Source organism: Orbicella faveolata, unplaced genomic scaffold (genome assembly GCF_042242905.1).
Source record: "Orbicella faveolata isolate gen_17 unplaced genomic scaffold, um_ofav_v1 contig_24, whole genome shotgun sequence".
Lineage (NCBI taxonomy): Eukaryota > Metazoa > Cnidaria > Anthozoa > Scleractinia > Merulinidae > Orbicella > Orbicella faveolata.
Window position 1 is genome coordinate 16,623,745 of NW_028301552.1, and position 17,237 is coordinate 16,640,981.

Genomic DNA, 17,237 nt, shown 5'->3' on the forward strand with positions numbered 1-17,237 from the left:
AAGTTTTATACGGGCAAGTCCAACCGCTTCCCCCCTACCCCGCCCCTTGGGATTTTCGCCACGACCGCTATTACGCAAGATAACTTTTCACAGGCGGGAGCTTGGGGAGCATGTGCAGACACTTCTTTTGTCGCGAGGAAACATGGAGTTTTCTGTCGCCTTTCTTCAAACACTTGATGAGCTCCAATTCATCAACATTTTGTCATGGGCAATCATATTGCTAGCATTTATCGTTGAAATATGTTTGATTTTTCTAAAAGCCGACTATGGACGTTATTTTAGGTCGAATTCATGGCAAAACTGGTTGTCTGCAGCGGACGCAAGGCTCGCTTGGTTTGTGCAAGAACTTCCTGCCTTTGTGATACCTTGTGCGTTGCTCTTTTACGCTCGCAAAGATACTTTGGGATTGACTCCTAATACAATACTCCTTTCGTTATTTGTTTTGCATTATAGTCACAGGTAAGTTGGTGAATGGGAACAGAAAGGTGGTGAGGGGTTTGTTTAGTGGTGGGTCTAGGGAGGGTGTTACGTAATAGCGGAGCCCCGATGGGCCGCCAAGAGGGGCACCATAACTGTAGGAACAGAACCATATAAAAAGTAGACATCCTGCAAAATGGCGGCCACACTCCAGCTAATACCAAGTCATGCAGCCTTGGTTTATGCATCAGTCAATTCCAGCACTGCCCATTTCCACCCCCCCAGGCTAACCCCGGGCATTAACATTTTTTTTGAAGAAATGGGCAAATTCCCCGGGGTGGGGACACATAAGCTGTCTAAATGCCCTGGGGTGGGGACAAAGAAAGAGGGCAAATGCCCCGCCCCCAGAATCGTCACCTTCGAACACCCTTGCAGTTTATTGATCAGTAAATAAAACGGTCAACTGTTCAGTATTTTAACGCAATGGTAAGACTTCAAGGACAACAGTACGTGTTAGTTGATTCTGATTATATTTATTTCTTTATATTTGTTTTTAAACAGTTTGCTAGAGGATAGCTGGGATTGTGTCGGACGTGCCCCCACCCGCGAGCGATGATAGGCACCTGTATTGGCAGGCTACTTTTTCTGTGAAGAATCAAGACATTTTAAATGATGATGCATTGCATTTTAAGCTTGCAAGATCTGCCTTGAAGATTGCATCATTTGAATTCACAAACCTTAAGTATTTTAACTCCACTTTCATGAATTTAAAAAATGCAGGCTAGTTTTGAATGCGAAATGCGAAATAGTCATGTTCACGTCAGTGATTGTTTTGTGATAAACAAAATATAGTTCACCTTCGTCTTTCCCAATGAACTCATCCACGGCACTTTCCAGAACACGTGTGTCGAATGCTCAGAGGTCGCCCCTGGGTACACAAATGCCCAGCCCCCAGGCTGCAATAAAATTGCGGATGCCCCACCCTGGGGACTGACACCGTGATCAAATACCCTGCAGTTGCCCGGGGGGGATGGGCACTGCTGGAATTGACTGATGCATTAGAGCGTACATCTTTGATATTGGACATTCATGTTATTATCCATTGACACCTGTCAAACGAGTATCAGTATCACGTGTTCATATTATGGGCTCAAGTTTAGAGCTCATCGAGGTCACATGTTTTTGAAGTTAATCACTGAGCAAGTACTGGGTTTCTGTTGGATGGCGGGCTCAACCGATGTTTATTTGTTGTAATCAGACCGGGTTTTTTGGAAGCCACTTAACGTTAACCCAGGGTTAAAAGTTATCTGAAGTAGAAATTATTCCTGTATAAAAGTATTTTTCACTGCTTATGTTTTGTATAGTTTGAGGTTATTCAAACTCAAAAGAGAGGGCCTCCCCGAAAATTTACAAAACTAAAATCAAAATTCTCCCTTATCCTGGGTTAGCTTAATCAGGCTTTGAACAACCCGACCCAAAAGCTCCACTTTTAGGCTTGGCTAAATCTATATATTAACATTGCCCATCAGTCAAAAGATGTTCTCAATCTCCTTAACCAAACTGCATATTATTTAGAATACATGATAGACTTGGAGTACATGAACCTGAATCCTGGCAGAGACTGGATGACCTCAGGTTCCAGATGGGTTTATAATTAGGTTCATAATCTGGAGGTCCCTTGTTTAAATCCTCCACACTACTGCTACCTGGAGTTGTTCTCAGTACTTTACTCTGATTAACAGTTGTAATTTTCCAGGTCACTTATTTATCCCTGGCTGATCACAGGAGGAAAGCCAACTCCAGTATTCCTGGCATCTTTAGCATTTTCATTTTGCGCAATAAATGGATACATACAGGCAAGATATTTGACAAGATATGCTTATTATGAGATGTCTTGGCTGACAAATCCGTGTTTTGTTGTTGGTGTATTATCCTTCTTCACTGGAATGGCCATTAATATTCACTCAGATCATATTCTACGCAGTTTGAGAAAACCTGGCGAAACTGGCTATAAGATTCCAAGAGGTTTGTTATTTATTAAATAACTAGTGACTTTTTTATCCAGTTTTATTACAGTTAGAGTTGTAAGAGTTGCTCTTGGCTGTGCCGGTGGCAAGTCTTACACTTGTTTTGTGCTCTGTAAACTCAGTAAGCATGCAAAGCTTGTTGTTAGTTGTACTTGTACTCTATTACAAGACATATTATTTTTACTTGCTGCAAGGGATATCCTACAAGATCACATATGTTTTTAATTCACCATTCAATTTTCTCTGGCTTGTTGCAGAGAGTGTTTTCCCAGCGAACACTGCTTGTCATGGTTGAAATTTAATTGTGTGCAACCTTAACATGTTTTGAATGTATTTCCAACTTACATATACCTGCAAATGAAGTGGAGTAGTCCAGAAGGGAACCTCTCTTTCTTAGCGACAATTGTGCTGATTCTGCAAAGTGTTCTTGTCCTTACTACAGAAGGTTTTTCGTTTTAAACTTTTAAACGCCTGGAAATTCCAATGATATTTCATTTCGTTGTTTTCTTTTAAATTTTTGTCTCTCTTTTTTGTCTTTTTTTCCCTTTCAAGAAGGGAGTACAAATGCTTCCAATTGCTTATGCTCTTAAAACCAGGGTAAGGTAGTTTTTACCAGTTCCAGGCCTTTTGGGTTAGATCATTTTTGATCTTATCTTCCGGGAAAAAGTCATGGATATGGAATGAGCGAATCCCCATGGAAATTTCCATTCAGGATTTGACGCATCCCATTTACTACAACTGTCGACCAACCAGTTTTTCAGAGTAAATCATAAACAACCTTAGCCTGCTGAAGACTTTACCATCATTACTTTTACTCTTAATTGATGATATATTTTATATTGTACGGAGAAATTAAATTTAGGTCACAAATGAGAACTGAAGAATTTCATAAATTAAATGGATCATGTGTACTTAAAGCATCTGTTGGCCGACTATCGGTCGATAGTATCGGCCAATATGTCGACTGACACTCAGCCGACATATCAACTGATACTCAGTTGATATTTCGACCAACACTCGGCCACCATATCGACCGACATTAACTGACACGCATATCGACCGGCACTCAGCCGATACTTCACCGACACTCGGCCAACACTTGGCTGATACTTCACCGACACTCGGCTAACACTATGCTCAATTGGTCAGCTCTTGTTACTGACTTCTTTCCTCTCTACTCAAATATTGAATAATCTTCTCCAGCCCCTTGAGATGGTCTTTCAGCAGCCCTCGTCCACTTTTGACTTTTCTTACTGGCAACATTCATCTATCTCGAAGACTGTTTTTTCCAGCTATGCTTGTTGAGAGCTCAAGTTGCATTAAATATGTATTCGAAATGACCGCAGTTTGAGCTGCATCCTCTCTCTATCAACATGTGAGCATAGACGATAGAGATTCTTCTTTCGCGTCTCCTGTGGGTAAGAAGACGGCTGCTATTTCAGCAAAACAACGGTTAACAGTACACCAATACCACCAACAGTCGACCAATACACCAGCGACTGTTGATCGCAACATGTCAGTCGAGGTGTCGGCCAAGTGTCGACCAATATTGACGACTGACAGTCTATTAACTTGAACAACATGTTGACCAACTGTCAGTCAATGTATCGGTCAATAGTATCGACCGATACCCAACCGACAGATGCCTTAAGTACACATGATCCAATTAAATGTCACTCTATAACATTTCAGTAGCTCATGACTGTTCTAACTTCTTTCTCTGTCTCAGGTGGTATGTTCACTTATGTGTCCGGAGCTAATTTTTTGGGTGAAATTGTTGAATGGAGTGGGTTTGCATTAGCCTGCTGGTCGATTCCTGGCTTAGCTTTCCTCTTTTTTACTCTTTTTAATATTGGTCCAAGAGCAATTCAACACCACAAGTAAGTATGTGAATCAAACTCTGCTAATCTCTGTTTGTTTCTTTGTTTGTTTGTTTGCTCGTTGGTTTGTTTTCACAGAGGACTAGGTAACCTATTTGGTTAGCATACTGTATTCCAAAGCAAGTGGCCTAGGTTCAAATTCTGGTCAGGGCCATTGTGTTGTGCTTTTGGGCAGGGTATTTTACGCTTACAGTGCCTCTCTCCACCCAGGCATACCGGCAAAATTAATGCTATCTAGGGGGCAGTGGAAACACTGCTAGCCATTTAAATCCACAGAAACTAGGATAAGATCCAGCAGTATGGACCAGTTGGTCTGAGGCTGAAAGTTCCTTATTTTTGTTTGTAGATAATATATCTGGGCAATTTTGACTCCAGGGACCTGTTTCTCGAAGGTCCTGAAAAGTTTTCACACCCAAAAAACCATAGCAAAATCTCAAACCTTATGACTACAGAGCTGTTTTATGCACATATTCTTAATATGAACGGAGGTTCTCTTCATACAAGAAGTTCCAGGCATATACACCTCTCTGTCTTTTAATGCTGATTAACTAAAAATGGCTTTTCGGGCCTGGAAAGATTCCGGGGCTTTCGAGAAACAGGCCCCAGATCCAGCAGTCTGGATTCAAGCAACTGGTTGGGGTCATTTTGTAGTGTTATTGGACAGGACACTTTATTCCCACATGTCAACTCTCACCCAGACGTATTACTGGTAATCCTTTTGGGCAATGAAGAGTGTTGAGTGTCAATGCATCATTTCAATCTGTATTTTCCTTCGTTTGAGTATACAATTGAAAGTGATTTTTGGTTTTAATTTTCTTTTGCAGTTGGTATCTTCAGAAGTTTGAAGATTATCCAAAGTCTCGTAAAGCTCTGATTCCATTTGTCCTATAACAAAGAGCAAAAAAACAACGCATTCCAATGATATATTAGGTTCTGTCTTGACCTTTTTTCAGATTTCCTCTTTATTTAGGTGAATCATCTTCTGTTATTTCTTCTCCTTTTTATTGGCAGCATTAATTTAGTAAATTCAGCAGTATCGATAAGTTTTATGCTCTTCTCTTTTTCTTTTTTGGACCTTAAATACAAAAGAAAGACGGTGTTGCCGTCGCCTTTCCAACGAAACTAGTCAGTCAAGCTCGTTAATTGCCTCTGTTGTGAGCCAATGTTATGAGGGTTTTTTTTGGTAACTTTATTTTTGCCTTTATTGTTCGAATGTTCAATGTATACTGTCTTAATCAGTATTTTCTGGATAGTGGGGGATAATATATATTTCATGTGAATAACCAATTACTTGTACAATTGAAGAATAAAGTGTGAAGATTAGTCAGGTTTGTCAATAAGACTGGACTATTGAGGTTGACTGTCATTTTCTTTGCTACACAACTGTTTTTTGCTCTGACTAGAATTAGTTGGAGATGAACTTGGAGTTTGTGTCAAGTTCTAGAGTTTTGTTCTTAGTATTGCATCTTTACTATCCGTTAACGACGGTGCCTACTATTGTTAGTGCGCAGATGTTCTGCGCATCACACAATGCATAGTTTAACCACCAAGAGCATGCTAGGGTTGGCATTGACATAATCAACTACGCTACCAGGTACACGACTGAAATAAAAGCAAAATTTTTCTACTGTGACCAAATCAAGTTTAATGAACATGTACTAAAACCAGGAATACCACAGAATAGCAGGGTATCACTAACCCCTATCTGTTAACGGCTTCCAGCTGAAAAACTAGCTTTTATCTGTCGAAAATTATACTGAAGTCTAATTGTAAAGATGTACCTGCAGATGGCGAAGTGCACACACATAACTAGTGCAAGAGGTGCAAATGTTTTACTTACAGGGTAGGTGACAGGAAAAAATGTAACAGGCACCTTAAAAGTTTCAAAAAAGATGAATAACTTCAAAAAATGTGTGTTTACCCCTACTAAATGGAAGTGGCAAGCCTATTAAACATGTGATTAGTTTCTGGTTGTGAGGAAAAGCTATCTAGACTGTATTTAAGCTGAACTAGAGGAAGGCTGTCAGAGATGCTAAAAGCGCTGTCGCGACGATTTTGTCATTATAAAAATCACCAAAAATGGTTTTTATGTTACCTTTTACCAAGTAGTTTTAAGATCTTAACAATTGTGCTTGCTTTTCTCTAATGTAAAGGTGAATTCTAAGGAAATTTGTGAAGAAATGCCCTCTTTTCCTTCTTTTTTCTGAAAAATGCTGATGTCAGCTTTTTTGCTGCGAGTCAAGGCTAATTATCTCAAAAAAATGCATGGCTACCCCCATTTTTCTTTGTGGATTCCAATAGCCCTTGCAAATATCTACTTTTTCCACATGGTCCTAGTCTGGTGCAAAAACCTTTGTATTAAGTAGGCACCATCCTTAAATTGATAATAATGTGTCTGCTATAAAGATGTCAAAAGTTGATCAAAACTTTTCTCAGCCCCAGCCAGTCATTTTGTTATGCTGTTCTTGTGTTCCTCTCTCCACTCAAGTGAATAAATAGGTACTAGCAAATTTAATTTTGGAGATAGCATACCATTCAGGAAGAGAAGAAATATTCCTAATTGCCTCATGCTGCAGACACGCAAGTTCCAGGGGTTACTCTACAAAGTTTTATACAGGGAGGCTTCGCTCCGAGGTCCAAGCACTTACCCTTTAGCATACCATCTAGACAGAAAAGATACCCTTTTCATATACCTTGAATTGAGAAAAGGTATCCCTTTCACATACTCTCAAAACTGGCCTGTGTCATCAATAAGCTGCCAAAGAAGGAAATCCTCATGTCATTTTTATGCAGTGCTTAATAAATTAAATGATTCAGTCATTATGATTCGTGAGCCATAATGATAATGAAATGATTCAGTCTGTTCAAAATATTTTTTTATAAAGACCCTTAAAATGACTAAGTGGTAGATTTCCCTACCCTTTCATACACCTAAAACTTGTAAAATCCCTGCCTTTTTATATACCTGAAGCCTGAAAAAAGTACCCCTTTCAGGTGCACCTGCTTACATGTAATAGCAAAAAACAAAGCAAAAGAACAACATACAATTCAAATCATGAATAATTAATGCATATAATAATTATATTTAATTCTGTGGTACCCATCTATGCATTTCTTGTATATTGTTTTGATTTCTAAAATTACCAAGGGGAGTGAGGCCCCTTATAATACTGTCTTGATTTTTCCACAGTCTTGTGCTGCTACCCAACGTCAAGAGAAATAAATTTTACATGCCATTTTTACTCAAAAGTGTTCAAATCTTTTTGAAAGAAAACTGAAGTAGGGCAAAATGAACAACCTATCCAATATTGTTTTGTTAATGTCTTCAATTACGAGGTCATAAGTACTTTGAGCAGCTGGGGAACTGGGCAGGTTGGGTAACCAGCTTCCTGAAAAGCCTTGCTGCATTTCAGACCAAAATATAAGAAAATAAACACACAGTTTCAGTCCTCACTCAAAATCATATACCTTATTGCAGCTCTCTGAAAGTAGTAAATATCTGGGAATGGCTTCCATGTGTGTAAAACTTTGAGGAGGGCTTCAAATTTCCCCACAGAGAAGAAATTTTCTTTCTGAAGAGTGCAACCAACCAACCAGAAAAATCAAGATCTTTTATTCTCTAATGCAAAAAAACTGCGCTCCCCCCCCCCCCCAACCCTAGTCTGGAAATCTGCTGTTGGTTTGTGCCTTCTTCAGTCCGAGACGGAATCTCCTTTCAAAATCTTCTCCCCTTGCCCCCCTCCCACCTACCACAACAAAAACCTAGGGATTCAGCAGATTCACGCGCGAGAACGCGCGTTATCACGCTTTGCGGCCCGCTTTTCGCGTTGTAATCCCGAACGACCAACCAAAACGCGGTACGAAAGCGAGGCAAGTGGTTCGAAAATTTGCCGCCATGTTTACGACGAGACTTCATGAAAGCGTGAATTGTCACTTTTCTCGTCCGTAGGTCTCTCTGTTCTTGTTTGTTTGGAGGAATATGATGGAGTTTGAGAGGTTTAGAACGGTGCTATGAATATCACAGAGTGTTTTCCAATGAGGAAACGACGATCCATCGACAAGACGCCCGGACGTACCCATGACGCTTCAGGTTGAGTTTACGTTTGCTAGTAATGTTTTTTTCTTGGTTGCATTTGCCGTTTTGGTTATTTCCAGTCATTAGGTTACTTAAGGTTTGGAAATTATTACCTTGTCTTCTTGAAGAGTTCGTCTCTCGGCTTTGCATGTTTGGTGACCAGCGAGTTAAAAAATTATCTGTCTTATATGAGTCGTGCGCGAACATGTAAGCTTGTTTAGTAAAGCAGTAAAGATATGAATGGATGGGCTTCCTGCCGCAATACTAAATAAACGCATTGAGTAGAAGGCTGTTTTTAATCGCATTTGGTGGTATTTTGTTGTAAAATCAATCCCATATGTCAACCAAACATCAATCATATCAGCTGTAGATAAATTGCAGGAACACTATGTAAAAACTCTCAACTCTCCATAATTTTTCTTTCAGTGATTCCCCGCCGGTCCTCTCCTACTGCCAGATTACGGCGCACTCCTCGTCGTCTTACCGGCAGCAGCTGTAATAACTCCCTTTTGGATCAGTCCTTAGAGATTGTGTGGGATAATAATTCTCCATCACCAACAAGAACTCTATCTCTTGGTACGCACCTCTCTGATCGTTCCAATATATGTTAAATTAGTAAAGTACATGTTCAGTGTGCAACTTCTCGTTCTTGGTTTCTTTCATAACAAATGCGCAGAATCTGTTCAAATGTGAAGGCAATTTTCACTAGATGGTTTCAAAACATTGGACAAGTTTTTCCACTGGGTAATGGCCAGTGACAAAATGGTGGAAATAAAAAAAGTAATAAATATCTCCTCTCTATCTTGTAGTCTGACGTAAAATAATTGCAAATTGACAGAAGTTTTCAATGTAGAGACTGTGCCCTACACTCGGTAACTTATTTTTTTGACAGTTCATGCCATCTAGACGAGTGACCCAAGAATGCAACCAAAATGTACAACTTGTACTGACCCAAAAAGGATGAGATTTACCTAGGCAAGTGGGCAAGCAAACCTTTAAATGCATGAAACTGACTACACAGATCTGTGGAATTTGCTTGGGCAGTAAAATACCCTGCCAAAATATACAGCAATACCACAAACTCAACAACGAATTCACTGTGAAGTAGCATTTTCTAACAACATAATTTTCTGCTTAAATTTCTCTAAGTTCCCTGTCTTGTCTGCTTGAGCTAAATTGCCTCAAATACTCACCAGAACGTTATTTTGTCTTCAAAGGAAAACGGAAGAAACATCATGGAAGTGATAGCAGCAGCAGTGGGGGTGAAATTTCAGATTTGGTACAAAAGTTAGCTGACAAGGTAGTTAGCAGACCAATAGTCCATATTCAGTGTTGAATTTAGAATGTAGCCATTCTGTATCAAATTTTTAAGGTCTAGTTTTTACAGGAATCTCTTTCAATAGTTACAAAGTTCTTGACAGAGGAGTCTTTGTTTCCTCAGTTTAGGAAAACCTTCATCAATACTAGGAGACCATGCAGTTCTTCTTCTAATGACTTCACAGAAGGCAAAATTTGACATAACTCTCTACTGGACACTGTTCTTCACAATCAGTGAAGGCAACATTTTCATGCTATAAAAACTTTTCTTGTAGTCTGGTAGTACTCCAGAAGCAAATCCTCCACTACTGGCATTCTGGATGTCGAGAGAAAACACTACAACTGTTCAAGTTAACAAGGATGACACCACAGGTGAAGGCAACAACTCTAACAAACAGAAGAGCAAGGAATTCCAAACGCCATCTCGGCGACCAAGGTTGGTGTAAATATATTGTACATACATGTAAAAGTTTAATGTTGTGGCCTGATGTATGCATAAAATTAATGTATGATCATTCTGTTATTTTGGTTGTGTTTGAACAACATTGTCACAGGGTTCGTATGGGTCCTGGAAAACCGGGAAAGTCCTGGAATTTTATTGTGGCATTTTCCAGGACTGGAGAGTCCTGGAAAAGGACTACTGGTCCTGGAAAGTTCTGGAAATCTGTTAAACTCAAGTCAAAAAATATGAAATGTATGGCAGACAGTTAGGAGAATTAACATTAAGATCTTGGGAGCGAAAGGGTTAAAGTGAATTTTAGAGTCCTGGAAAAGAAACAGTCTGAGTCCTGGAAAAGTCCTGGAAAAGTCCTGGAAATTTGTTTCTGAAAAAGGGTACGAACCCTGTTGTCATTGATAATTTGTTTCTTTTATAGGCGAGTTCTTAGAAAATGTAACAAATCAAAGATGAAACTTCTGCAACAGGACATTGAACTACTTGTCCACCCAGTTGAGAAAATAGGTATTGATTTTCAATTTCCTTTTCTGGACTATGCTACTGAGTAACTTTTTCATAAATGTCTGTTCTCCTAGTAAAGAATTGGCCTGGAGGCTCTCTGCAGCTGGCACTACCTTTGTAAAGGTTACTGCTTGAGTGGCTTTTACTCAATTTTGATTAGTGCCAAGGTCAAAGAGTTGCTACAACTCAAGCTCAGTTCAAAATTAATATTATGACTGTGGTATGATTCCTTCTTAATTTAGTTAGCAAGCAAAGTTGAATTTGTTTTTAATGCTGTTTTCTTGTTTTCCTTTGTAGAAGAGAAACCAGTCAGCAAAGAGACTCTGCCTAAGACAAGGTAGACTTTGTGTTTGCTTTGGTTTTCATTTGTCTTCATGACTAAGGAGATGTCTAATTACCTGCTGTACTCTACTGTTGCTGCAATTATTGTGAACATTGTTTCATGTAAACCTGTTGTGAGACAAGATGCATAGCAAATATGTAACTGGAGTAACTTGAGCCATCTTTGTTACAATGACTGTGGACATAAGGGAGCTTAAGCAATGGTGACAGCATTGCCAAGGACAATGCCTTGTCAAAAATGAATTTAACTTTATATTTTATCGGCAAACTTTGTTCAGTATGACAATGGCTTTAAAACCGTGCTGAGGCTAAATATGCATACAAAAATTAACCACCATCATTCGCATTCCCAAGAATATGCAGCACTTGGTCATTTTACGTTCTTGTTTTGCAGGCACCAGGCAAATTGAGTGGCTGTAAGGATGATTTTGCCCACTTGGTTTGACCATCTAGTGGAGATAAAGAAGTTCAGTTCAAATAGTTTTGCCTGCCTGTGAGAACCAGTTGCCCTCCCACTGAAAATATTAATAAAACCCCTGGGACGGCAAAGAAATGTACAAATATATTTATAACGCACATGCACAGCTATTGTTTTACCTTTTGTTTGGTGATGTTCTTGTTGCTGTTGTCGTCATGGTTTGCTTCAGCTCCCTAATGTCTCATAATTTGTTGTGAGATGAGATGCACACCACGGCACCTGGTGTAAATGTGTCTTGTTGAGTAACTTGAGCAATCTTTCTTTGCAGTTAGCTAAAGAAAATTTAAGATATTATTTCACATGTTGTTGATTGGTTACAGGGAGCAACAACAAGATCCTGCCTCAAATTTGGAAGGTGCTTGCAGTGGAATAAAACTGAAAGGAACTGAAAATTCAGATTTCTTTGATGGCTGGGACAATGATGAAGATGACCTGATTTTGAGTCAAGTAGATATTCCTACTTTTAAAACGAACATTCCAGAAACTCAAGTGATGACCAACACTCAGTACCTGGGCAGTGGAGAAGATACTCACACCAGTGATGTGACACAGCACCCATTACTTAAAACATCTGACCACAGAACTGCTGCAGATGTTCATGCACATACAAATGACAGTATAGTGACAGAGAGTTGGGATTTTGTCGACGGATTTGGTGATAATGACGATGAAAATGTGCTTCAGAGTGCTCTTGAAGACTTTGAAAAATCCCAGCAGGTTTCTATTCCAACCGTCAGAAGGGTGACACATTTACACATAAAACCTGACTTGTCACATATTAGTGGTAAACAAAAGAAAGAACTTTGTGGCTCACTAAATCCACTGGGAAAGAGCAGTTATGCTTTGACCAGCTCAACGAGCCACTGTTCTACAAAGCAGAAAGATAACAGAGTAGGGGCCAATTGCTCAAGCAAAGAAAACTTTTCTTTTATACCACGCTCTTCTCTTCAAAGCTGTACTTCTGCGAGGTCAGAAAACATCACCATGCAGCAAGTAAAACAATGTAACCTAAAGAAAACCGACAGTCTTATCTTGCCACAAACTGGCCCACAAAGAACAATGAAAGAACAGATAAATGACAAAAGAATAAGCCAGTACAACAGTGTGGAAGTAAATGTCAACAGACAGCAAGACAGCACAGGGCAGAGTATAGTACAAAGTAAGTATCCAGATGAATTCTGTTTTTTGGGACCAAGTGAGCTGTCCCTGATATTGAGGAGGATCTCAATGGGGTAGAAGCTTTAATTTACAGCTAATGGTTAAATTTTAACGGTTACATTTTTTGCCCTTTTACGACTAACAGTTAATTCTTTCCCGTTACGGTTAACTGAAATTTTAATGATTAATTACCATTGTTTTACATTATAATATAATAATTAACTGGAAATATGATAGTTTATTTCCATAATTTGGTATGGATCAGCATGGCAAAATCATGAAAAGTATAGGGAACATTCTGGGTTGACAAAAAATTAAATTTATCTGGTCCACCAATGCATATAAGTCCTGTACTGCAGGACGTAGAAATTTGGAACTTTTAACTTCCAATAAATAGAACAAGGAATAACATGTACAGTCAAACCTCCGGTAGCAACCACCTCTCCTCACTGACCAGTATTCCAAAATACCAAAAGTTTCCAAGTCAGTCCGACCACTTTTAGAGAGCTCTAAAAGTCTGAAATTTTCTTTTGTTTTAAACCTCCCATAAGGGACCACTTGACAGATAATAGAGCAAAAATTGGATAATAAGGTGTTAGGATAATTAGGTAGTTTATCTGAAGTGAACCATGATACTCTGAATAAATACTTTGGAAAGCTTAAATATTTTTGTAGCTACATATATCTTATTAGATGTTTTGGTTTGTAGTATTGCTGTATATTTTTACAAGTTGTGCCATGTTTTGACGAGCCCGTAGGGCGAGTCAAAATACAAACAACGAGTAAAAATATAAAGTGATACTACACACCAAAACAAGAGGGAGAGTGTGACAGTTTTGCATGCATGCCCCAACCTGTACAACAAACAGGTTTTCAACTGTACAATATCGCTGTATATTTGTACTGTTATTTGGACGGTATTCGCTGCAGCTGGATAATAATAAAAGTTATTACATAGGTTTAGATTGGCACTGGTGCATGGGGTAAGTCTCTGCAGTTACCATATGCTAATGAGGCAAAATTTTGACCCAGTATGGTCTAAGCAATCGTAAGCCACCACCTCCCATAAGTGACCACCTAGGCTTCATATTTTGGGTGGTCGCTTACAGGAGGTTCAACTGTATATTTGCCTGCATGTGGTTAGGTACTATAAACATGTTGTTCTTTTGAAATTAGGATTATCATGCGTCTTTATACATTTTTGATGAGGCTTACCGCTTTACGCCCCCTTAAACATCAAAACATGTCCATGCCTTGACCTGCCTCCCTGACCCGTTATCACCTCTGTACTAGTGACCAGTTCTTCCGATCATCATGATACACAAATGGAGTTCTGTACAAGACATTTGAGACCTTTCATTTGTGCTAATACTTTTTTTACGGTTAATTGTTTTCAATTTGTTTTACGTCTAATGGTTAAATTCAATTCAGTTCAATTTTTTGGCCCTTTTACAGCTAACGGTTAAAACCCATTGAGACCCTCATAGAGGTGTCCACATTATAAAAGGGTCTGTAAGGTGAAACTGAACTGTATTTGCCTCTGGGTGCGCATTGGTTCATAGAGCAGTTTTCAACTGAGTGTCAAAAGCAATCAGGCAATTACATGTACTTCAGTTTTGGTTTTGGTTTTACTACAGTTTGAGATTGGCTGAGAAGTTTAATAGGTTGTTTCACTGTCATGCAATAAAAAATAAATCGAAAACCATCCATTGGAAAAAGCTATGAAATTATGATATTATAGAAGATCAGTAAATAAGACACTTCTCCAAGTTTTAGGCCTGTGCGTTTCCCCAAACTTCAGATATTCGTCGAAATGTTTCGCAGATATTTACAGAGCCCAGTATGAAAACGCCATGTTGGTGTACCTCCGTGGTACACCAATATGGCAGCCAGAAAATAGTGTAAACATCTGGAACTTACTTTGGCTATCTAGGCAACTGATTATCAGTACTGATCAAACAAGCATTTACAGAAGCACTTTTCCTAATGCTCTAACTTCTAAAAAGGCTCAAAATCATGAGATAAGTATATATTTTTCGACGAACTCGATCGTAGCCTTGTGTCACGAACCTCCATAAACCTGAAATTCAAAATGCTCTGGATTCCAAACAAAGCACGTTATTGAGCTGTAAAATTGTAAACAGATATAAATATACCGCCTCTTATGCCTGATGAGGATAAAAACTTTGGTGGCTCTTTAGTTTTGGATCTTAGAAAGTGATGACGTCACGTGAAAACGAGCTATTGGCAAGTAGTTACTTGTAGTTTAGTTTTGGTTTTACAACACTCAATTGAAAATTGCTCTTTTGTACACAATGTTGCAATTGTTGTGATTGGTCATCATCACTGTTTTTGGTTTTATAGTCACTCTCGATTGAAAACTCTCTTATTGTGGAAACCTGATATAATGTAGCTATCACAAACCTCTGTACTGTATAATAATATTATGTATATAACAAGCAACCCATTAGAACTATTCTTTTTGCCACTAACAACGCTGACTGAATTTTGTAACATGAATGACACATACCTTGTAGAACAAACTAAATTCTGGACTGTGTTAGCTCATGAAATTGAGATAACATTGTTAGTAGTTACTGTTTGAGAGCAGTTAGAGTATTGTAAAACCAAAACCAATGTTGCCAATTACAATCTAAAGACAGACAATCCATTTAATCAAAACTCCAAGCTGATGCAACACCAAAGCACAAACTTATGACCAATTTATGATTGGTTTTGTTTTTACAGTTGAACCTCCACTTGTGGCCACTTATTTGTCTTGGCTAATGGTCCACACATTCACTCAGATTTTAACCTCTGTACAACAGCAGCAGCCACTAGAGTGGGTCTCAATGGCCAAAATAAATTTGCAGCAGCAGCCAGTTAATCATTGACTAATGAACGGCATTTACAAAACCCAATTTTTAATGTAAAAGGTCACAAAACTGATCCACCCCAGGCGTTGTTGGTCTCTGTTTCGGTCTAGTTACTTTTCTGTGATATGCTTTGATTGTGTTACGTATTTATATGCTAAAATAAGCATTTAAAAAAAAACATAAAAATGTTGCACTGCCCATAAAAACAGGTATCATATTACACCCCTTCTTTCCCCCCCCCCCCCCCTCCCTTTAACAGCCACTTCCCTACAAGGGCCACTTTCCTCTGTTCCCAAGGTGGCCGTTGTAGAGAGGTTCAACTGTACTCCTGATCGGCTGACAGCACAGGGTGAGTTCTTTAATCCCACTGTTAGCAGTAATGCAGAATGAAATGAAAAATTCAAATTATGTGACAATCATGTGAAAACTGCTCTCTTACCCTGTAATTTGATCCATTACAAAATAATGGTAGTTTAATTGCTTTTGTTGAATTTTCTCTTTTAAGGGGGATCTAAGACTACCAAATGTTCAAAAGAAGACATAGAAAGAAAAAAGCTCGAGGCACAGAATCGTCGCAGACAGAAAATGGCACAAACCCAACAGAAGCATCAGAGTTAACTTGAAATAAACATGTTGTTTCACTAGTTCTGTTCCCATGGTGATTTGTTACATGTACAAAGAATTAAATTCATTTCTCAGTGTACACATAACAGTGAATAAAACTGATCCAAAAGGACTTGGTTTTGATGATTTTGTTCCATTTTTTCACATAACAGAAGTGTTACTGGTAATATAACTCCAGTAGGAGAGGGAGACAGTTTTTTTTGGTGGGGGGGGGGGGGGTGCGGAGATGCAGCCTAGTCTCTAGGTGTTCTCTCTTGCCTATTCCCTTGTGTGAAGAACATCTAGGAAATAATTCAGGGGAGATAAATCCTGTTTGGTAGGTAGTATACATCAAGGGCACTGGTTGCATGAGCCAGAAAATACAAGACAGTCAGTGGATATTTAAGTAACATCTATGTTATACTTTAGAATCAGTTTCTGGTCAAAATGAGTATAGACCGGTTTGAGTAATTTTGTGTTCCCCTTTGCTTCAGATTGAGAACTGTAATCCTTCAAAGAAGAATGCAAATCAAACTAGTTTGAAATCATCTTGACCTGAACTTCATTTTGAACTACCGTGGAACCTCACTATTTCAAACTCTCAGGGGAATCGAAAAATAATTTGAAATAGCCGATAGTAAATGACTGAAAAACAAATCCAAGGGAAATTGGGGAATTGGAAAAAACAGAGTTTGAATTACCAGGGCCTGTCTGTATAAAATCACTCTACCATGTGGTGTTTTTTGACCAGTTAGGGCTATATTACTCTGTGGGACCAGTTACTCCATGCTGAATACTCATTCCCAGTCTCTTTTCTTCCTGCCCCCTGGAGCAAGAGAGAACTCCAGGGATGGGAAGAAGAGAGACCCTAGGAAAGAGGTTGTACTAATGCCAAGGCATCTGCAAAATCAGCCATCCTTTACACAAATTATTCTTGGGTGGAGGGTGGTGGCGAGAAGAAAAAGAAGTACAGTCAGTGTTGTGTTCCTCATCTAATAATTATTTTTTACACAACTTAGTCCAGGAGGCAGATATTACTAAAATCAATGGGATTGCTTTATTTCCAATCCAGTCTTAGATTGGCCATAGTTTCTGATCAGCTCCTC

The 17,237-nt window shown here is 39.0% G+C and overlaps 2 protein-coding genes across 2 annotated transcripts; both read left to right on the forward strand.

Annotated features, from left to right (window-relative positions):
• Positions 1-87: 87 nt before the first annotated feature.
• Positions 88-5,664, forward strand: LOC110069528 (3-oxo-5-alpha-steroid 4-dehydrogenase 1-like). The gene is made up of 4 exons (XM_020777060.2): positions 88-459; positions 2,174-2,442; positions 4,174-4,324; positions 5,149-5,664. The coding sequence occupies exons 1-4, from the start codon at positions 143-145 to the stop codon at positions 5,213-5,215; spliced, it is 804 nt and encodes a 267-aa protein (XP_020632719.2). The 5' UTR covers positions 88-142; the 3' UTR covers positions 5,216-5,664.
• A 146-nt stretch (positions 5,665-5,810) lies between these two features.
• LOC110069548 (uncharacterized) lies at positions 5,811-16,264 on the forward strand. The gene is made up of 8 exons (XM_020777078.2): positions 5,811-8,414; positions 8,826-8,975; positions 9,617-9,699; positions 9,992-10,152; positions 10,592-10,677; positions 10,972-11,011; positions 11,815-12,653; positions 16,034-16,264. Exons 1-8 carry the CDS (start codon positions 8,336-8,338, stop codon positions 16,144-16,146), a joined length of 1,551 nt encoding a protein of 516 aa, XP_020632737.1. The 5' UTR covers positions 5,811-8,335; the 3' UTR covers positions 16,147-16,264.
• The last annotated feature ends 973 nt before the right edge of the window (positions 16,265-17,237 follow it).

Bases quoted from the DNA above. Each gene is read 5' to 3' on its own strand.
- LOC110069528 (XM_020777060.2), top strand. From the start codon at position 143: ATGGAGTTTTCTGTCGCCTTTCTTCAAACACTTGATGAGCTCCAATTC. The intron at 2,443-4,173 runs GTTTGTTATTTA...TCTCTGTCTCAG, and splicing joins TGGCTATAAGATTCCAAGAG to GTGGTATGTTCACTTATGTG. The intron at 4,325-5,148 runs GTAAGTATGTGA...TTTCTTTTGCAG, and splicing joins AGAGCAATTCAACACCACAA to TTGGTATCTTCAGAAGTTTG.
- LOC110069548 (XM_020777078.2), top strand. From the start codon at position 8,336: ATGAATATCACAGAGTGTTTTCCAATGAGGAAACGACGATCCATCGAC. The intron at 8,415-8,825 runs GTTGAGTTTACG...TTTTTCTTTCAG, and splicing joins ACGTACCCATGACGCTTCAG to TGATTCCCCGCCGGTCCTCT. The intron at 8,976-9,616 runs GTACGCACCTCT...TTGTCTTCAAAG, and splicing joins AACAAGAACTCTATCTCTTG to GAAAACGGAAGAAACATCAT.